This window comes from Aptenodytes patagonicus, chromosome 3 (genome assembly GCF_965638725.1).
Source record: "Aptenodytes patagonicus chromosome 3, bAptPat1.pri.cur, whole genome shotgun sequence".
NCBI classification, from domain to species: Eukaryota; Metazoa; Chordata; class Aves; order Sphenisciformes; family Spheniscidae; genus Aptenodytes; species Aptenodytes patagonicus.
In genome coordinates this window covers 56,336,239-56,355,010 of record NC_134951.1, presented here as the reverse complement: position 1 = coordinate 56,355,010, position 18,772 = coordinate 56,336,239, and the positions used below count along the sequence as shown (strand labels likewise).

Below are 18,772 nucleotides of genomic sequence, written 5' to 3'. Positions count from 1 at the left end.
ATGATTAGGATGACGTTATTAAAGTTTCCATGAAAACTGTGTTTGTTAAAAGAAGCCAAGTTAAGTTTTCATGTGTAACTTTATTTTTGACAGTTTCTCAGCCTTGGCTTTGTACTTTGTTTGCATTTCCTTGTTTTAAGAGGAAACTGGGCTCATAAGAGATATCTGAAAGTCACATTCCTGCATGTTGTTTTAGTGGATAAATGAGAAATTTTGATACTTTAAAAAGAAAGAAAGGAGAAAAAAATATTTGTTCTGAAGTGCTCAGACTGACAGGAGTCTGAGATCAGGGAATGCCAGTCTCTACCTTGATCAGACTGTGGTGATTACTGCTCATGGAGTGACGGAAATCCACCACGCTCCCAATTGGCACTTGGGTGATTAATGAGATGACATGCACAGAAGCAAGTGGCTGAATTTCCCTTGAAATAAGACCAGTTACATTCATAGAAGAGTGTTAAAAAGTATACACTAGGAGAAAACATCAAATGGAGTAGCGTGTGTCCTGAGTAGACATAATATGTAATGACCAAAATCGTGATGGAGCACCCAACACAATGTTCCCTGAAACCCACAACCTGTTCAAATGTGGTCAGTACAGTGGGGTAAACAAGATCATCACTGCTGTTGTTTGTAGACTCTCTCTATATGTATGTATGTATATGTACTTGTATACTACCTTATAGTGTGTGTATATATATATGAGAGGTTATAGACTATGAAAAGGTGGATCTGGTTTTAGCAGCTGAAGATCAATGCAGACGGGAGAACTCAGTGAAGAATGATGAGCACCCCTCTCTGCCAAAAAATTTTCTTTTCTGATTAATCTTTGCTGCTGGTCAGCATGTTGCAGATGTGTTTGCCATTGTGTACAGTTGCACTCTACAACACTATTTAGGTATATAACACATTTGCTGCAGGTCTATCGTAGATTATAATATATAGCTGTACTTGTAGATATGGAAACTGCTACATTTAGCAGATGGTCTTTGTACCTTTGGTCACCACAGACACTTAATTCAAGTGGTTTAATGCCAAATGCTAAAGGACTGGGACACTCTTACTGGTAAACCAGTTCCTCCTCGTGAAACCAGAATGGCAATACTTCAGTGCTGTTTTGCTTGCAACTTTTTTTCTATACAGGCTATAGATTTTAATGGGGATCTCATTTTTTACTGTGAGTGTATAATACCTAACTCAATAGAGTCCACCCTTTAGACTGACTAGTTAACATGCAATGGAGTATTATATTATTATTTTATAAAATAAACGTTAAAAACAATTGATTTATTTCCAAAATCTGTTTCTGCTTAGAGACCTTACTGATAACCGCATTAAGAATAATATGTGGCTCTGTTAGTGCATGTGTATTTTTATTTAGTTGGATGTTTATACATATGTATCTCATGAGGTAAATTCTGGACAACTGTTATTGCACCCTCCCTTTCCTGTACACCAGCTTAACTTTTACTGAAACACAAGACAAAGTTTTCCCTGGTCTCTCAAGACCTTTTGGAAATCACTACATTGAATTAAAATTCTAAAGCAAAGATAGATAGGTAGGGAAGGGATCTTGAGCTATGCTTTTGACCATCGCTGGCATTAAGGTAGGATAAAGACAAACTGTCCCTTTCAGATTATGTGTTCTAACCCCAAACCTCCACAGGAAAGAAGGTTTTCCACAACTTTCCTGTTGTGTAATCTGTTAGACCACTGAATTATGCTTGTAGTTAGAAATCCTTTCCTAAAACTTAAGCAATATCCTCTTTCTTACAAACTATACTAATTATTTTTGGTCCCGCCTCCAGCTGACACAGAGAACAACTGATTTCTCTTTATTATAACCTTTCACGTGTTGAAAAAACAATCTAAACTCCTAACGCTCCAAATCTCTCCTTACCTGGAGTACACAAACCCATGGGTTTTTTTCTTTGTAAAGCCTGTGTGTTGCTTTCCTGTGCAATTTCCACATTGCCTAAGATCGTTCTTAAAGTGCATATTTCTTAAAAGATGCCTAAAATGACACTGTTGAGCCCTTGCCTCTGCACTCGGAAGAGGACTAATGCTTGACTGATACTGCCTGTGAGCCACCTCAACCCCAGGCTCCTTTCCTGTTGCCTGGGTAGTCCCCATTTTCTGTTTCTGAGTTGGATTTCTTCTCTTTCCTGAAGCATAGCCCTTTGCTGAACTTCTGCTTGATTTTTGGATCATGTCTCCAGTTTATTACCATGTGAAGTCCAATAGTATTCTGAGTTCCCTTTTATGTGCACTTCCAGTCCTCCCAGTATAGCAGCAAATCATTGACTGTTACACCTTGAGGTTATTTTTTTCAGCTGACTTTGCTCAGCACCTATTCTCCTAGTTCTTATTTCCCTGGCCGTGCTTATGAGGATGTTGCACAGGACAGCATCAAAAATATTAGCAGCCAAGATCCATCACAGCTCCTGACTCCCGCTGAACTATTAGGCTGAATATGCTGTCAGAAGAGAAAATTACATTGACTTGACATGTTTTATTCTTGTGAAGCTAATCTTGACTATTTCTTACTATTTTATTTCCCTATAAATGCATTTGCTCTAGTGTATTTTCAGTTATCTTAGTTGGCTGCTTTGTCTGTAATTTCCCTAGTCCTTGCTTCACAGTGTTGTGGTTCCACATAACACCCATGTCTCTTTGTCCTTCTGCCAGTCCCTTCCTTTTCTTTTTTTTTAACTCCCCAACCACTTCTCACTCCTCTTTTTCCCCAGCTCTTTTGTGAAACCGTACCTAAAATCAGTATTGTATTTGCCTTTCTCCAGTTCTCCAGACTATCCCATTTCTTTTTGTTGTCAAAAGCTCTCACTAATGGCTCAGAAATTGTTCGGCTCATCTCCTAATGCTGTGTGAAATCCTTTGACTACTACTTTTTTTAATTATTAACTTATTCTTTCCTCCTCTTGGCAGGTTGTAGATAGAGTTTTCCAAGTTTAACACTCTTGGTAGCAACAAGTGCTAGATGTCTCAGTGGTTACACTGGCTATAACAGTTTTAGGGAAATTCCCTCCCATAGCTCTCCCATGCTGCTAGCAATACAGAGACTATAAATATAGCCAAACCACAAGCATTTTTACCACTTTAGCTGATTTATGCAACATGATGGTGAAAATGTCATCAGGCAATCCCTGCACTACCATTCCTGTCTACATTAGTGGAAAAGTTGGAGAAGTTTTTAAACTTGTGATCTGTAGGTAAGTGCCTCTGATAAATGGGGCACAGCGTGCTAGAAATGATAGTGAATACGATCAATTTAACAAACCAGTGAGGCCATTTTCTTTCAATGCCATGTGAAAATAAAGATGAAAAATCTCTAACAGATGTGCTTTTTCTTCTATTTAATGCACAATATACCCATGCATCTTATCGGGCTGCTGGTTCATGAGGACTCGCGGCATTTCAGATGATGGGTCTGAATCAATTTCCCAATAGTTCCATTCTCTTTTTTTTCTACAGTAAGTCAGCTGGAATACATATATTTTCTTCTGATATCTGTAGTTTTAAAACACAATTTGGACTGTGTAAACTTCTTATTAATACTCTTAGGAGTCACAAAGAATAACTGGAAAATTCAGGGTGTTAAGGCACTTTCTTAATAGAAAAGAAAATCCACGAAGAATTTCATTTCTGTACTTTAATATGCCAATATTTAATAAAGGTGAGGATATATTTTGATAAAGAATGAACAGACCCAAAAGAAAAATCATGTATCTACAAGCAAATATTCTCCCTAAACTAGGCACCTTCCTTCCCTCCTTCCCCAAAAGCCACACTACTCCCAGGGTGGGAATTGCCAGTGCACAAAATAGCCACCCGAAGGACGTATTTTACTTTCAGTACATGAAAATAGCCTCAAAGTGTCACTAGAGAGCTATCGATAATCTGGTTCTAGCTACATTTTAAGGTTTTGGTGCTTCATGATCTTTTCACTCAAGAGCCACTTCTAATTTAATCCTTCTTATTGCTTAAAATGCCCATCACTATGTATGGTGATGAAAATGCCCTGGCCACTTGCACACGGATGCCAAGTCTTTCAGTATCACAGTTCAGGTTTTACGAAGGCAAAGAGCATAAAGTGAGAAAAGAAACTTCCAAATAACATAGAGCTAAAAAAAAAAAAAAGGGAAGTTGGTAATTAATTCCCTCCTCCTTCATAATCTTGACCAAGACAAATAGAAATGTGATTTTAACAATGGTAGGAAGTGAAACAGCCTAACCTTTCTGCATTTAGCCTGGAAGCTTTTTCAGAGCAGAGACTGTCTGTCACACATGTTTACACAGTGCCCAGCACAAGCAAGGCTCATATTTAATCTGGGCCCTTTCAGCCCGTATCAAAATATAAATATTTCCTAATAGTAGTTCTTACGGGAACGAACCTTTGTTTGTGCTGCTGTTCAGAAGCGGTCCCCGGCCGTGCTCCTCCTTCGGAATTCCTTCCCAGCTGGCTACGTCCCTGTCATCTGCTATTTGGTTGCCTTTAATGCAGCAGATTCATGTGAAAGGAAGCCTGCAGTAAGATCATGGAAAATTTTAAAATGTCCAGTCTCACTTGCAAATGGTGTATGTCTTACATGTAAGTCGCTTCACTCAAATGCTACTGGGAACATCTTGTGTTCAGCTCCCTTTTACAGTGTCATTTGAACTTGTGTGGCTTTCCTGAAGAGTTACGCTATGCGTGTTCCTCATTTTATCTTTGTCTCAAAAGATAAAGAGTGTATTATTTCTCCTAAAATCCTCAGGAACAACTTAGAACTTCCACCTTCTGCATCTCTACATGACAGAGCCACGCGGAATGTTTCCAGTGATTGCTTCTTGCAGTTACACCTGGTGTGTCTACCATGAAGCATTTAGGAGAGAAACTTCAGAAGCACTATTTTGTTTCTACTTCCATACATCCACCGATTACTAAACTAATGACTATCATATCATGTATGCAATAACAACAACAAGATGCAAGTCAAAGCCCTAAAGCCTCTTTAGATTAGATTAGATTTGCACTGGGATTTAAATAGAGAACTGTTGGCTTTGAATCTCTCTTCCCTGTTTACTGAAGTCGATGGTCCTGTTCTAACATCACTGGAAAGGTATTTTCCCCTTCTTTCTCCCCTTTGGCCCAATTTAGAAGAGAATCAGAAGCTCCATGATCTTGAAATGACATCTTTCCATGTAGGCAACACAAAGACAAAAAATTTACCAGGTAACACAGCATTCAGTGGATATCAATGGTCACTAAAAATTATCATTTCTACATTGAAAATAGCAAACTTTTCTGATGATTTATCCACATGAGCTTTTAAATACATTTCTGCATCATCACTTCAAAGTATAGGCTTGTCGAGCATTAGACAGACTCCATGTGGCAGTGGCAGGGGAAAAGCTAGGCCTGATGAACCTCCGGGGTGTAAACTCTCACATATATAATAATGAGGATAAGCTTCCAGCAGCATCTCATTTTTGTCATTGGTGACAGCAACACGTGAAAGTGCTCCTGTCCATTTTGCCAGTGTGGTCCTATGTGTCTTCAGTCTCTTAACACAGTCACTTTCTTGTCCTTTTACTGCACACACTCCATTTCAGGTGGAAAGCAGGTAGATGCTGCCTGGAAAAATAAAATGTATTTCTCTTATCATCAGCAACATTTATGGGGGAATTTTAGAAGCACTTTGTATTGGTTAACTTCCCTCTCACAGATCTCAGTGACAGAAGAATGAGGCCAAAATGAGTCCTTTGCAAAATTCCTTAGCTAATTCAGTATACACATGACATTGTTTCTCCATGTGAGCCCTAACTCGGAAAGTTAGGTGTTAAACACCAGAATAAAATACTAAAACAGAATTCAAATAAACCTATATAAAAACATCCAGGAAAATGGATTCAGAGAAATTTTGGAATTATTCTCTCTCCACTGGTTTAAGTTTTCTTCCTGGATATTTATTAGAAAGACATACTTAAGATATGCAAAAATAGAACCAGTGGAAAAAGACTCATGTTCCTTCATGTATTCTGAGTATCAGCCCATGATTTCTGCCATTTTGTTTGATTACTGAGATGGAAAATATTTGCTGCCCAGTCTCTTCAGAGGTACTGTGTCTAGTAAACTTGCTTTAACAGGCTCCTGAACTGCAATGTAAGGCTTGTGACCGGCCTAATGATTCATTCCTGAAAAATGTTACCTTCATCAATTTTGGATTTGGTTTCCTTGGTGGTTTTCGAAAGGGGCTTGGCTTTGCACTCCAGTGGAGACAGTGTCTTGCGTAATTAAATTGTATTTTTTAAAGACAGAAGGTGGGGTACTTTACACCTATGACAGCTTTGCTCCAGAGGGCTAGAAAAAAAGCAGTTTCTTCCTTTAGTTCCTAAAGTTTGGTGTGGTGTTTTTTTTTCCTCTCGCTCCCTTTTTGTAAAGGCCCTGCCTATGCAGGTCTTCACTTACTGGTCCAGAATGGTTCTTTTCCAGTGAGGAGCCTATTAGCAACAGCTCCACAATGGGTTTTGTTTCCTTCGAACACCAGGTCACCCTTGTAAGCATGGATTTTGTGTTATCAAATTAATTCAAAATATTCAGGTGGGTCTACGTACCAAGTTTCAGAGAGAGAACTACTCCAATATAGGCTAGCAAGTCACTTCTTGCAGCTATTACAGCTACTCAGCAAGTACGATTTCCCTAACCGATAGATTCATAGGTATTTTATTTTCTCTCTCTTTTTTAGAAGCTAAGCTGTGAATTTCAGGAGACAGAGTCTAGTTTGGGCTGTACCTAAAAATAAATCTCTAGTCACCGTGGTCTCCGCTGAGAGCAACTATCAAATACTTTATTACCAATGGTATCAGCTGTGGTGCTGGAAAGGACCTCAGAAGGTAGCGTTGCTTGGCTCAAAACAATTCCTCTCCAGTGCTCTTCTAGTGCAGGTTATCATGTACATGGCCACAAGAATTAACCTAAGAATCCCAAGCTCTGGAAAATTTACCTACTAGGTGATAATGACGTGTACACCACCAGCAATGCTTCCCCATAGTGCTGTTCTGAAATCAGAACTTTGTTAGGCACAAAAAAAAAAAAAAAAAGAGAAACCCCCCCCCCCCTTTTAACTGAATAATGTCTTTGCCGCTTTATCATAGCTTTGAGAACTAATATTCCATAGCCATCATAGCTTTGAGAACTAATATTCCATGTATCTTGTTTGGGTCTTTCTAACTGCAAGTATTAACTTGCAGGTTCACCTGGCATCTTGGTAGTCCTGTTCTGGACAAACATGTCATCCTATAACAAAGACTGAGGGCAAAGATACTTGTAATAAAATAATAATAATAATAATAATAATAATAATAGTAATAATAATATACTTGTAACCCTCCTCAAGATTTCAAAACGTTCTGAAAGCATTAACTGAAGTTTTATGTCACCTCTACCCGATAACATTATCCATATCCTAAAATAGGGGCATTCTGAGGCCACGTCTCTTGCTTTCATATAGAAAGTGTACCCAGTAATATAGCCCAAATCTACATATTCCTAACTCTCTACTTTATTCACGGTATGTGAACACTTTGGTCACTCATCTGTTTAGCTGTAATCATCATTTTGATCCCATTGCTGACCCTCCTCGGATCCTCCCAATAGGCAATGTTCCCACTTCAGAGCAAACTCAACAGTTGTCTCAGTAAACCCATCATGAAACACGCTGCTACAGCTTCCCTTTCTAAATCCTCAAGCAAGCAACAGGCCTTAAAAGCTCACCACCACGCTGGCTCTCCCCAGGGCAAGCTAATACAGAGGCTTTCAGTAACCTTGTACTTCACCGTAGCACCACCTCTTACGTTCCTTTATTCAAGTAACAGGAGGCTGCCTGGCCCGCTTGCTTCTGCCCTGCTGGACTCGGTTGCAATCGCAGTAGTTCCCATTCATTGTCAATTAGCTGAGGTCCCCGGAATTGTAAAGAGGACAAATTAACCTCACTGTCTACAGTACGTTATAAACACAATATACTATTTTCACTTTCTGCATACTCCAGGAAGGAAAGTACCTGTTTCATTCTACCCCAGTGACCTAAGCAGGGTCGAAAAATTGGCCATAACCTAGGAACAGGATGCTTTCAACCAAGCTACACCATTATGGAAAACACATTTTACCTCAGTCTCTTAAAACCTAACAAACGAACACTGAAATGAGTCGGCTATCACCAACGATGACCTTTTACTACTCTTTTACTATACAAATAGTGTGAAGACTGAATTCACGGGACTGATTTTGCAGGAAACCATTAACTGGTATTACAGCTTCAAACTAGAACGCATGTTATTCTAGATTTTTTTAAAAAAGCAATATAAAAGGACTTACAACTTAGAAAAACCCGAACAATCCAAGCAGGTTAAAACCTTTGATCTTTGTCTAATCATCTGCAAGTGAAGTTTAAGAGTTAGCTGTTTCAAACAGCATTAGATAACAAAAAACTTTCTTAAAACACAGACAACATCCTCCCTCACAATAAAGGAGTAAAATACTCATATATGCAACGTTTGCATCAAATAAATACAACCAACAGGAGTTTTTAGGTATGTCAGAAGTTGGTACGTGGACACTTGATTGGTATACAGAGGTTGTGTACACAAGCGGGAAGGGGAACGCACTCCAGCAGAAGGCAAAGCCTAGGCTCCATTTCCCTCACCCAGCTTGCCTTTCCCTTTTCTTGCCTTGCTTCCTTGCCTGAAGGCAAAGTCTCTACAATTTCACATTAATAACTATCAGGACCAGATACAGAACTCGAGTACTTGAGGTCAGACATTGTGATTTGGAGAGTCTGAAATTAACTTTAGATATTACCAAGATAGGCATGAAATTTGAAGGGACTTTTGTATGACTGAGTTTTGACCCTGAACAAGGAAGACTGTTGCCTCGGTCTAAGTAAATAAACATAAAAGAAGTAAATCTCTAGAGCCCCTAGTCAGGCAAAATTAGATTCCGGTGTAAGTTTTACCTAAAAATATGACATTGTTTCAGCACAACAGAAGTTACCTTGTTCATAGCAATAATAACATTCTGCTTAAAAAGAACCACAGCAACCCACAAGATAGGAAAATCAGCTTGAAATCGCACATTTTAAAGTCACATGCATTCGAATTCTGAGAGAATTTGTTGAAATTACAATACTTATTAATATTTTCACTGAGGCATAGCAGCAACCAAATGCAATAAAAACAAAGGCATAAAGCTTTCTCGGTAAGAAGATTAACCATCTCACCAGTCACTAACGCCTAGCCCCTTCGTTCTCCTTGTACATAAATAAGGGTGTTCTACAATTGCACGGGAGTGACCACTCAGCGCCTTGGGGACTGAGGGAGGAAATCCTTGCTCTTGCACAATTCTTTGGCAGGAGGAAGCTGCTCAACACTCCTCCATTTCCACTATTCCAAACCCTTTCTGATTCCTGCCTTCTTAAACCGCACAGTGGAAAACTGGCATCATCGAATCTCACCCAACCGCTGGGACCAGAAGAGTAGACCACACAACTGGTCTTCTTAAGATGTATTTTTGACACTCTACTAGTGTTAAGACTTGGAAAGAGATTTCAAGTCAAGCCAAGCCATGGAATGACGAAGCCCCAGGCCAGGAGCCCGGCTGCTGGGGCAGGAGCAATTCTGCACCCCCAGGAACTGGAAGCGCTTCAGAAACCACCACCAGCTGAACGAGGAAAGAACATGAAAGTTTGAGGTGAGCAGGTTGGGAAAAATCTGGAAAAGAACTTCACTAGCGATTATTTTCTTCGTATGTACACATACAGTTTGACAAAGAAAAAAAAAAAGAAAGAAGAAATTCAGACTTCTCTTTAAGAAACCTTGGATTTAAATATATATATATTTATTAAAAAGAGACATTGACTCTATGGCCAAGACATCATGTGTCTCAGAACAGGTTTTTACAGCCATGTTATAAAAACCCCTTAGCAAAGCAGTTATGCACTAGACTTCAAACACATGTACTCCAAGAATGACACTGGTATGGAGGATCTTGTTTTACATCCATTTATTTTTGTCCCTCAGCAATTATAGCATAGTTTCAATACATTTCTAAAGCTATAGAGAAATACCAGGGCAACTAGAGTACATACAAGCCAAAGTTAAAATGGTAGACAGCTGAATCAAAAAAAAGAAAAAAAAGAAAAAAACAAAAAAAAAGTATGCATTCAGCAGGAAATCTACTGTACTTCATTCAGTTTAGGCTTTGTTCTTTAGGGAACAAGGTGCTAACGTGCCATTTTCTCATAAAATGAATCGTAATTGCTTCCAAAGAGTTTCTGCTGAAAATTTAGGTGGAAGCAAGTAAGTGTAACACTAAACTTTCTCCTATAAACTTAGAAGCAACACTTTCTTGAATCAATTTCCACCCTCCAAATACCACTGGCTGCTTTTCTTGCATGAACCCACTGTTTTATTAAGGCATAATATGCCCTGAGCAATATGCTGGAAATTAGCCAAAAAGCCTGACAATTAAAGGCAAGCACCAAGTGATTATTTTTATAGACAAATTTTGAAATCTGTTTTGTAACTCACCTGTACTTGGGAGTAGCACTTGAGGAAAAAAAGAGAATATTGCTTTTAATTACTTTGAGCAGAATGGCAGCGTTAATTCCCCCTTTCTCCCTCCAGGCTAAAGTTTTTCAAGCTAATTGTCTAGGTACCTAAATAGGACCAGCATACCAAGACGTTGTCTGTTCAAGAGCTTAATTTTTAAGCAACTCGGCGTAAGAATTTCAGTGCCCCACCCTAAGCAATTCGAATTAAATCTTGTTTTCCTCAAGAGGCAAGACTCTCGTATGCTGGATACCTCTGGTCTTAAAAGCAAGATGGAGCCTGGACAGGAGAATCGTACGCTGTACATGCCCAGACTGCCTTCCAGTCTTCTTTTTAGAGCCAGAAAAGCCTATGTATTACCTGGTGCACTGCCCAATTTCTCTAAAAGATGCACAGTATTTATTACAGAGTCCAGGATCTAGGAAGGTAGTTTTCAAAGCTACTGCTAACAGCACACATGACTTCCTCTATACCAATTTAGGCAATGCTGGCTAGTCCCTTTAAGCTACCAGAGTATCCATAAAAGAAAGACAACCAAATTATACATTTTATTCACATTTATTTTTCGCTTTTAGTGTGCTCACAGAAAATTAGAACACCTTAAGCAGGAGTTTAATAGCAATTTTTGTAAGCAAAGTTACATTCCATCTCTAAGTCAAATTGGTCAAAGCTTCTCCAGTATTTACAAAAACATGATAGACAAGATGCTACACAAAAAAACCATTGCATCTGAAGAGTTTTCCTTTATTTTCAAAGACAACTGGAAAAGAAAGCATTGTCTGCTGTAATCAAAAACATACCACAGTATAAACAGTAACCATTCCACTTATCACAGCTTGGTTGAGTTTAAAATTTGTGTTTAAAAGGTCCAAGATGACTGCAGTTTTACAAAAATGGGCAGGGTGGAAAGAGTTGCAAACTTCATGTGCTTCTGGATATCAAGATTTGTTTTTTTATACAATAGTCACAGTTAAAAACACCCTGCTGGTAATACATAATTACACTTTATTAAGGTCATAAACCAGCAATAAACAATAAAGCCTATACAACTTGTATTTCTACTTAATCACTGACTGATACAGCTAACATGAGATAAGTGAAAAGTTCCTATGGTTTAAATGAATTCCTAAGACTATGATCTCTTTATCTGGGTATTGATTTTTATTTTTTTTTTTTTCCTTTTTCCTTTCCTTCTTAATCAAGACTTGTAGTGTTGTAAACCTTATAGAACATCTGCCTCACAAAATACATCGTAATAACTTTCTTTTAAAAAAAAGACTAACCCCTTACATCATTTCTGGCGGGGCGCGCTCCCGGCAAGGGCTGCGCGCCCCGGGTTCCCCACTGCGGCCCCTGTCACTTCATTTGATATCCCTTATTGACCCACCCATCTCCTTCATATATGGGCACGTCCATAGACCGATCGGGAAAAGTTTTATAGTATGAAGAGAGCTGCAAAGTATGAAAAAACCCAAAACGAAACAAAACAAAAAACCCGAACCAACCAAAACAAAACATTAATACTGATGGAAAAAAAAACCAAAAAAAACCCCGAAAATATAGAGGGTGGGAGAGGAGGGCGGAGGGGGGCCCCCCTCCGCCCGTTGGAATGGCGGCAACACACAACGATTTGAGATGGGAGCTGCGGGGGGAGAGAAAAAAAAGAAACGAGACATCTTTTAAATCAATCCCTGGTTGTAGACAAGTTCTCCGAGACCAGTACCTGGCACCACTCCAACAAACAAACAGGGGGGAAGAAAAGTCCGTCGGCGAGGGGCGGCGGCGGCGCTTACTCCGCCGACTCGGCGGCGGGTCCCTCCGGACTGCTCTCGCAGGGGGGCTCCTGCCGCGCCGGCGCCGGCTCCTCCGCGGGGGCCGCCTCCTGATCGCCGCTGCCCGCCTCGCTCGTGGCGGCGCCGGCGCCCGCCGCCTCCTCCGCCGCCTTCCCCTTCCCCTCTGCCGCCTGCTGCTGCTGCTGCTGCGGCGGCTGCTGCTGCTCCTCCGCCGCCGCCGCCGGGGCCTCTTCTCCCGCCGCCTTCTCGGGGGCGGCCTCGTCCGATTTGGTCTCCTGCGAGTCCCCCGCCTCCTCCTTCGCCGCCTCGGGGCTGCCGGCGGCGGCGGCCGCGCAGGCCTCCTCGGCGGCGGCCTTGCCCTCCTCGCTGCCCGCCGCCTCGGGGGCCGCCGCCGCCTCCTCCTTCCCGCCCTCCGCCGCGGCGGCGGCGCCGCCCTCGCTCTCGGCCCCCTCGCCGGCCTCCTTCTTGTTCTTCTTGAAGGAGAAGCCGCTGAGCTTAAAGGACTTCTTGAAGGAAAAGCGCTTCTTTTTTTTTTTCGGGGTCTCGCTGCTGGACGAGGGGGTCGCGCCCTCCTCAGTCTTGGGGGAGGACTCGCCCTCCGCCGGGGAGGCCGGCTCGGTGCTCTCCGCCTCGGCCGCCTCCTTCTCGGAGGCGGGTTCCGACGAGGCCGCCTCCTCCTTGCCCGTCTCCTCGGCGGGCGCGCTGCCGTTGGCCTGCACCTCCTCCTTGCCCGCCTCCGCCGCCGCGGGGGAGGCGTCGCCGTTCACCTTCACGTGGCCGTTCTCCTGCAAGACAGCGACGGGCGTTACCGGCGGGGCCGAGAGGGTGGGGGGACACGGGGCACCACCACCGCCGCCGCCCTCCCCGCCCAGCGGCCTTTCCTCGCCCGCTTTCTGCTTCCGCGGTTTAAACCCCCGGGCCATCCGCCACCCCCCGCCGCCAGGGCCGGGCCGGGCCGCGGCGGGCGCCCCCAGCGGCGGGCGGGACGGGCGGCGGCCGCCAGAGGGCGCCGCGGCTCCACGCAGCGGCAGCGGCGCCGCGCACCCCCGCCCCCGGCGCGCCCCGTCCAGCCGCGGCGGCGGCGCGGGGCGGGGAAGGCTAACAAAGCTCGCCCGGCCCCGGCCCCCCGCCCGCCGCTGCCCCTCTCCACCCGGGCGGTGCGGCGAGGCGCCCCCGCCCCTCCTCCCCCCCCCGCCCCGTATTTGCATCTTTCAGGCGCCCGGAGCGCGGCTGGCTGTCCCGGGCGGCAGCTGCGGGGGCGGCGGGGGGTGCCCGCCCGCAACGCCGCCGCTGCTGCTGCGAGGGGCAGCGGGGGCACGGCCAGCCCGGCAGCCGGCTCACGCGTGGGGGTGGGGGGGGGGGGTGTGACAGAAAACCGTGCCCCGCGGCTGCCGATCCCCCGGCGGAGCTGCCGCGGACGGGGTGGGCGGCGCAGCCCCTGCCCCGCGCTCCCGCCCGAGGGGGCTGCCCGCCGCCGCGCTCCCGCCGAGCCCCGAGCCCCCAGCCCGGGCGGCTCCGGCCCCCGCTACTACACAGCCATCCTGCCACCACGAGAGGCGTTTCGCGCTAGTCACCGAGCGTCTTCGGGAGAAGGAGGTTAAGCGGGCAGAAAAGCCGAGCGGTATAAGATCCTTCCGTTTAAGAGCCATTGGGACACTTCACCATAATACAGGAGGGATTAAAAAGAAAAAGAAAAAAAAAAAGGAAAAAAAAAGATGTGCCCCCTTCCCTCCCCCCCCCCCCCGCAGGAAAGATAAAGGAACAAATCATTCAAAGCCGAGCCCGTTTTAAACAAAATAAATTATTCCTTTGCCTCGAGTTGCAAAGATAAAAGGATCGACCGTATTCTCCATTGAATGTGCCACCGGGGCATCAAAGGAAGAAGAATTAAACAGGATGCGAAAGAGAGTCCGTCGAAGTTAGATTAAAAAAAGGAGTAGGTTTAATATTTTTAAATTTTTTTTTTTTTTTTTTACCTGTCCATTCGCCTTGGATGGAGATGCAGCCACTGCTTCCCCGGGTTTCTCGGCGGAGGCTTCGCCCTTCGCAGCGGTCTTGGAGAACTGGGCACCCATGCTGTCTTATTCAACAAAGAAACTCAACAGATCCAAAAGGAGGGGAAACAAAGAGCGTTGGGTTGGTATAAATACTGGGCGACCAGCAGCAGCAGCAACACACACACACACCAGAGGGGAAAAAAAAAGAGAAGAGAGAACAGAACCGATTATAATGCACTCCTTTTAAAAAATTTAAAGTTGAAGAGATCAAAAAGCAGCAGCACAGGAGGGAGGGGAAAAAAAGGGAGGAAAAAGTCGAGCAAAAAAAAAAAAAAAGGAGCCCAAGTTTAGTAAAAAGAAGTAATAAAAAATCCCAGATTTGTAGCCGTACTGTAGACAAGGAGAAAATGGAGAAATCTCCCTGGTTGCTAATAAGATGCGGAGTCCAACGCCCAAGTGCACAGATGAATGGGCTTCCCGAGCGGTGACGGCAGCCCTCCGCCCGGCGCCGGCCAATCGCCGCCGCGCCACACAAAGGGGGGCGGGGCCTGGCCGCCCGGCGAACAATGGAGCCGCGATGGCAGCGGTTTGAAATCAGCCCCCGGCCGATAATGAATGTGCCGCTCCGGCGCGGCGCGGGCGGGCGCGCGGAGCTCCGCGCCGGGGAGCGAACAAAACACCCCAGTAAAGCGGGGCGGGCGGGCAGGGACAATGGTGCGAGGGGCGTGCGGGTGAGCGCGAGTGTGAGTGCGAGTGCGAGTGCGAGTCCGTCCCGGCCCCGCCGCCCGCCCCCACCCGCTGCCGCCGTGAGAGAGCAACAGATAGTGTGTGCGAGCCCGGGGCGGGGGGAGAGGGAAGGAGGGGATTTGCTGCCTTCCCCCCCCCCCCCCCCTTTAGCTTTTTTTCCTTTTCTTCCCTGGGTTTAATTGGTCGCGATTGTTAAATCGCCCCCAATTTGGAAGGTATTTGAACCACGTAGATCGGGTTTCGCCAAACGAGATCACGAGTCGAAATTAGTAGGTCTGTAGGCCAGATGTTGCGAACGCTAAAGCGGCGGCGGCAGGAGCCGCTGCCGAAGCAGAAACGGACCCCTCCCCCATGGCGATATTGGCTTGGAATAAAGTATTTTGTGATTAGCCTACGGCTCTAATTAAATTCTGCTGTCTGATTAGTCCTGATTTGTGTTTTTAAAGTATTTTCTGAGGCGGTGACCCGTTTCAAGATTACGTTTCCATGCGCTCAAGTAGTGGGCGAAGCGGCATTATCGGGGAAACGTTTGCGCTTTCCCAAACCCCAGCCCCGAACGCCTATTTACGTTGAATTTAAACCCTCGAATAAGGTGTAACCCGAAACTAATGCAGGCGAATTAACGGTGATCTCGAGCGCTGAGCAGCGATGGGGTGGGTGAGACACCACGGATCGGATCGGTTTCCTTCCTCGGGGGAGGGGGCGGCGTGTGTGGGGAGCCGGCGGGCTCCCTCCGCGGCGCGGTGCGGGGAAAGGCCGGCCCAGACTCCCCCTCCCCGACACCCCCCTCCCCCCCCCCCCTTTTAAGGAGCAGAAGCGAGCGTCAGCACGATCGTTTCCCGAACTCGGGTAATCTCCCCCAAACGCCTCTTGTTTATAAACGAGGATGTTAAAATTATTCCGATAATGAAGGGCTGCGGAGCGGGGAGGCTCGGCCCAGCCGCCCACCTTCCTCTCCCCGCGGATTACCCGGGGCCGGTGGGCTTTGTGCGGCCGCCGCCGCCTTGCAGTCACCCCGGCGAGGGCAGCCGGTTACTTTCAGCCGCTCAAGGGAATATTTCGTTTCTTGGGGGCAGAAGGGGCCTTTGGGTCTTTTGGGGGGGCGGGATGGAGCCTCTCCCTCCCCGCCGCCGCGTTTCACGCACAGCTCCCCCGCCGCCGAGAGCCGCCGCTGCCCGCCGCTCCCTTTGTCTCGGCCGCCGCCGCCCGCCCCGCTGAACCCGGCGCAGCGGCCTCCCGCTCCCCCGCGGGGCTCCCCCCCACCCGCGGCCGCGCAGCCCCCGGAGCCGGCGCGGGGGGCGGCCTGTGGCCCCGCCGGGGTGAACGCCCACGGCGGGGCGGGGGTGCCGGTGGTGCCGCCGCCGCGCCCCGGTGCTGCCTCGGCGGCGCCGCGCCGCCGGGCGGTTTCCCTGGCGACGGCCGGGGGGCGGCGGGGGCTCCTTGGCGGGGCCGGGAGCGGGGCGGGGGCGGCCCTGCCCGCCCCGGCGTCACCTGCGGCCGCCGGCCCCGCCGCTGCGGGGCTGGGCTCGGCGGGGCCGGGTGGGGCCGGGGTCGCCGCGGCGGCCGCTGCCGGGGGCCGCGGTGGCGGGAGCCGCTCTCCGGGAGACCCTCTCCTGCCGCCGCCCCCCCGGGGCGTGCGTGGGGGAGCGGTGCACGGCAGAGGGCACCGGCGGCAGAAGGGGATGGAGAGAGATGCAGAGGGGTCACCTTTGCGGCGTGACGGCAGCGCGACCGTGGGGCAGGGACCGCCGGACAGCTTCCTTCTTCGTGATCATCCTCCGCTTCCCACGGGGACTCCACGCGTAGTGTTTTCTCGGCTCCTTTTAATCTGGATATTAAGCGGATCGTGATTGTTCTTGGTGTTTTTCTACACCGGTTGATGTAACAGATCACCTGAGAAGACCTGCTGGAAGACCGTGACAGGACTTCACAAGCAGTATCAAAAGTCATCTGTCCACCTTGCACGGGTATACGCAACTTCACCTGCATGGGCATATGCAGTTTACTTTCCACCGTAGCTACATCTGAATTTCAGAGTAGTGTCACTGAAAAATTTCACAGAATGACTGTGGGAGTTTTGACGGCGTGTGCTTTGCATTATGCTTTTGATATGTTTTTCAACCATTTCAATGTTTTACAACTTTAAAAGAAAAAAAAAGAAAAAAAGAAAAAGCCTTGACTGATGTTATTCTTGATGCTTAGTTTCACAAGTTCTTCTGTAGAGTCTCTGGACAAGCAGGAAATTTGGAATGTATGTACACTCCTTCTGTCAGTCCCAGTGCACTACAACCTGGACAGTTATCTCTGCTTTCTAACCCAAACCCTTGAACATGAGGTACAAATACAAGATTTAACCCCTTGACTGACCTCTTGAGCCCACCAGTTACCAGGCTGCTCCTTGTCACACCACACCTTTAAGCTCTGAGCAAACAGATACGCTGGAGGGGAGATTCCTCATTCTTAAACTTGCACTTTACTCAAGTTCCTGATCTTTTCATCTCCTTCCAAGGGGGAAAAAAGAAAGAAAGAAGGGAAAAAAACCTCAAACCCGAAACAATCCCTGATTGGTGTATTGCAGCAGGACTAATCAGATACGAATGTGAAAATACCAATTTTCTACAGTGCCTTCCACACAAAAGATGTTGCAGCACTTCTTTGGCAGGAACAAGGATGTATCAGTGTAAAGGTGCTTGTGAATAGGCTGCTGGAGATTTAGTGCCTGAAAAAAGCGGTACCATTCTAAGTGTATTTGCATTAGGGCTTTTACCACAATAGCTGTGTCAGCAAAAAATCATATCCCGCCCCTGTGTGACATGGGTGACGATATTTCTGAGAAGACGACAGCCATAACTGAGAACAGCTCTGGGGACCCCGAAAATGAACAAGAAGAAACAAGGCTGGGGCACTGTTCTCAGGGAGGCGGCAGGATTCGCCTCTTCTAGCTTCACCAGAGCTTAAGGGCCCCGCCACAGCCAATTTCCTGATTTCTAATTGTGTGTTGCACCCCCCAGATGAAGTTGTCTTTTTGCAGTACTTCCGGAATGTGACTCCTCTCAGCACATTTCACCTGAGATTATTTTCGTCCTCTCCATTTGGGAAGGGGGAAGACTGAGGTGTGGACTGATGAAGTGGTTTGTACGGTGCTGCCCAGCAAATCAGCACTGCAGCTGACTCAGGGTTACTGATGCTCGGCTGTGACTTTATGATCATTAATACTGAATCTGTGCCTTGCAGCTATGACTTTGGGCATAAACACAAACCTTTCTGTCAAGCTAGCCAGGTATAAGCATGGTATATAGTGTTTATGTCAACTTTATGCTGACCTTCTGTGGGGAGGCTAGAAAAAAAGCTGCCAGCTTTCGGCCCAAGAGCGGCTGAGGCAAAGTTGCCCCTGCAAAGTGTTTGGCCGCATTTGAAACAACAGCTGAATGCAGTGCCACGCTCTGGGTTATGTGGCTACAGAAATCCTGACCTTACATCAGGTCCTCCGAAACTGCCATTGGCCACCCTATGAAAGCATGGCTTCCGACTCCTGTAACCACTGCCCAACCTCTCATCTCACTAATACTCAGCTTTTACTTTTTTTTCACAATACTGTATAAACATCTCTTTTCATCCATTCCTGCAAGGCAG

At 46.4% G+C, this 18,772-nt stretch overlaps 1 protein-coding gene across 1 annotated transcript; it reads right to left on the bottom strand.

Moving 5' to 3' along the window:
• Positions 1-11,141: 11,141 nt before the first annotated feature.
• On the bottom strand, positions 11,142-15,047 carry MARCKS (myristoylated alanine rich protein kinase C substrate). The gene is made up of 2 exons (XM_076333446.1): positions 14,372-15,047; positions 11,142-13,180 (listed from the first exon to the last, which is right to left on the bottom strand). The coding sequence occupies exons 1-2, from the start codon at positions 14,468-14,470 to the stop codon at positions 12,392-12,394; spliced, it is 888 nt and encodes a 295-aa protein (XP_076189561.1). The 5' UTR covers positions 14,471-15,047; the 3' UTR covers positions 11,142-12,391.
• Positions 15,048-18,772: the final 3,725 nt, after the last annotated feature.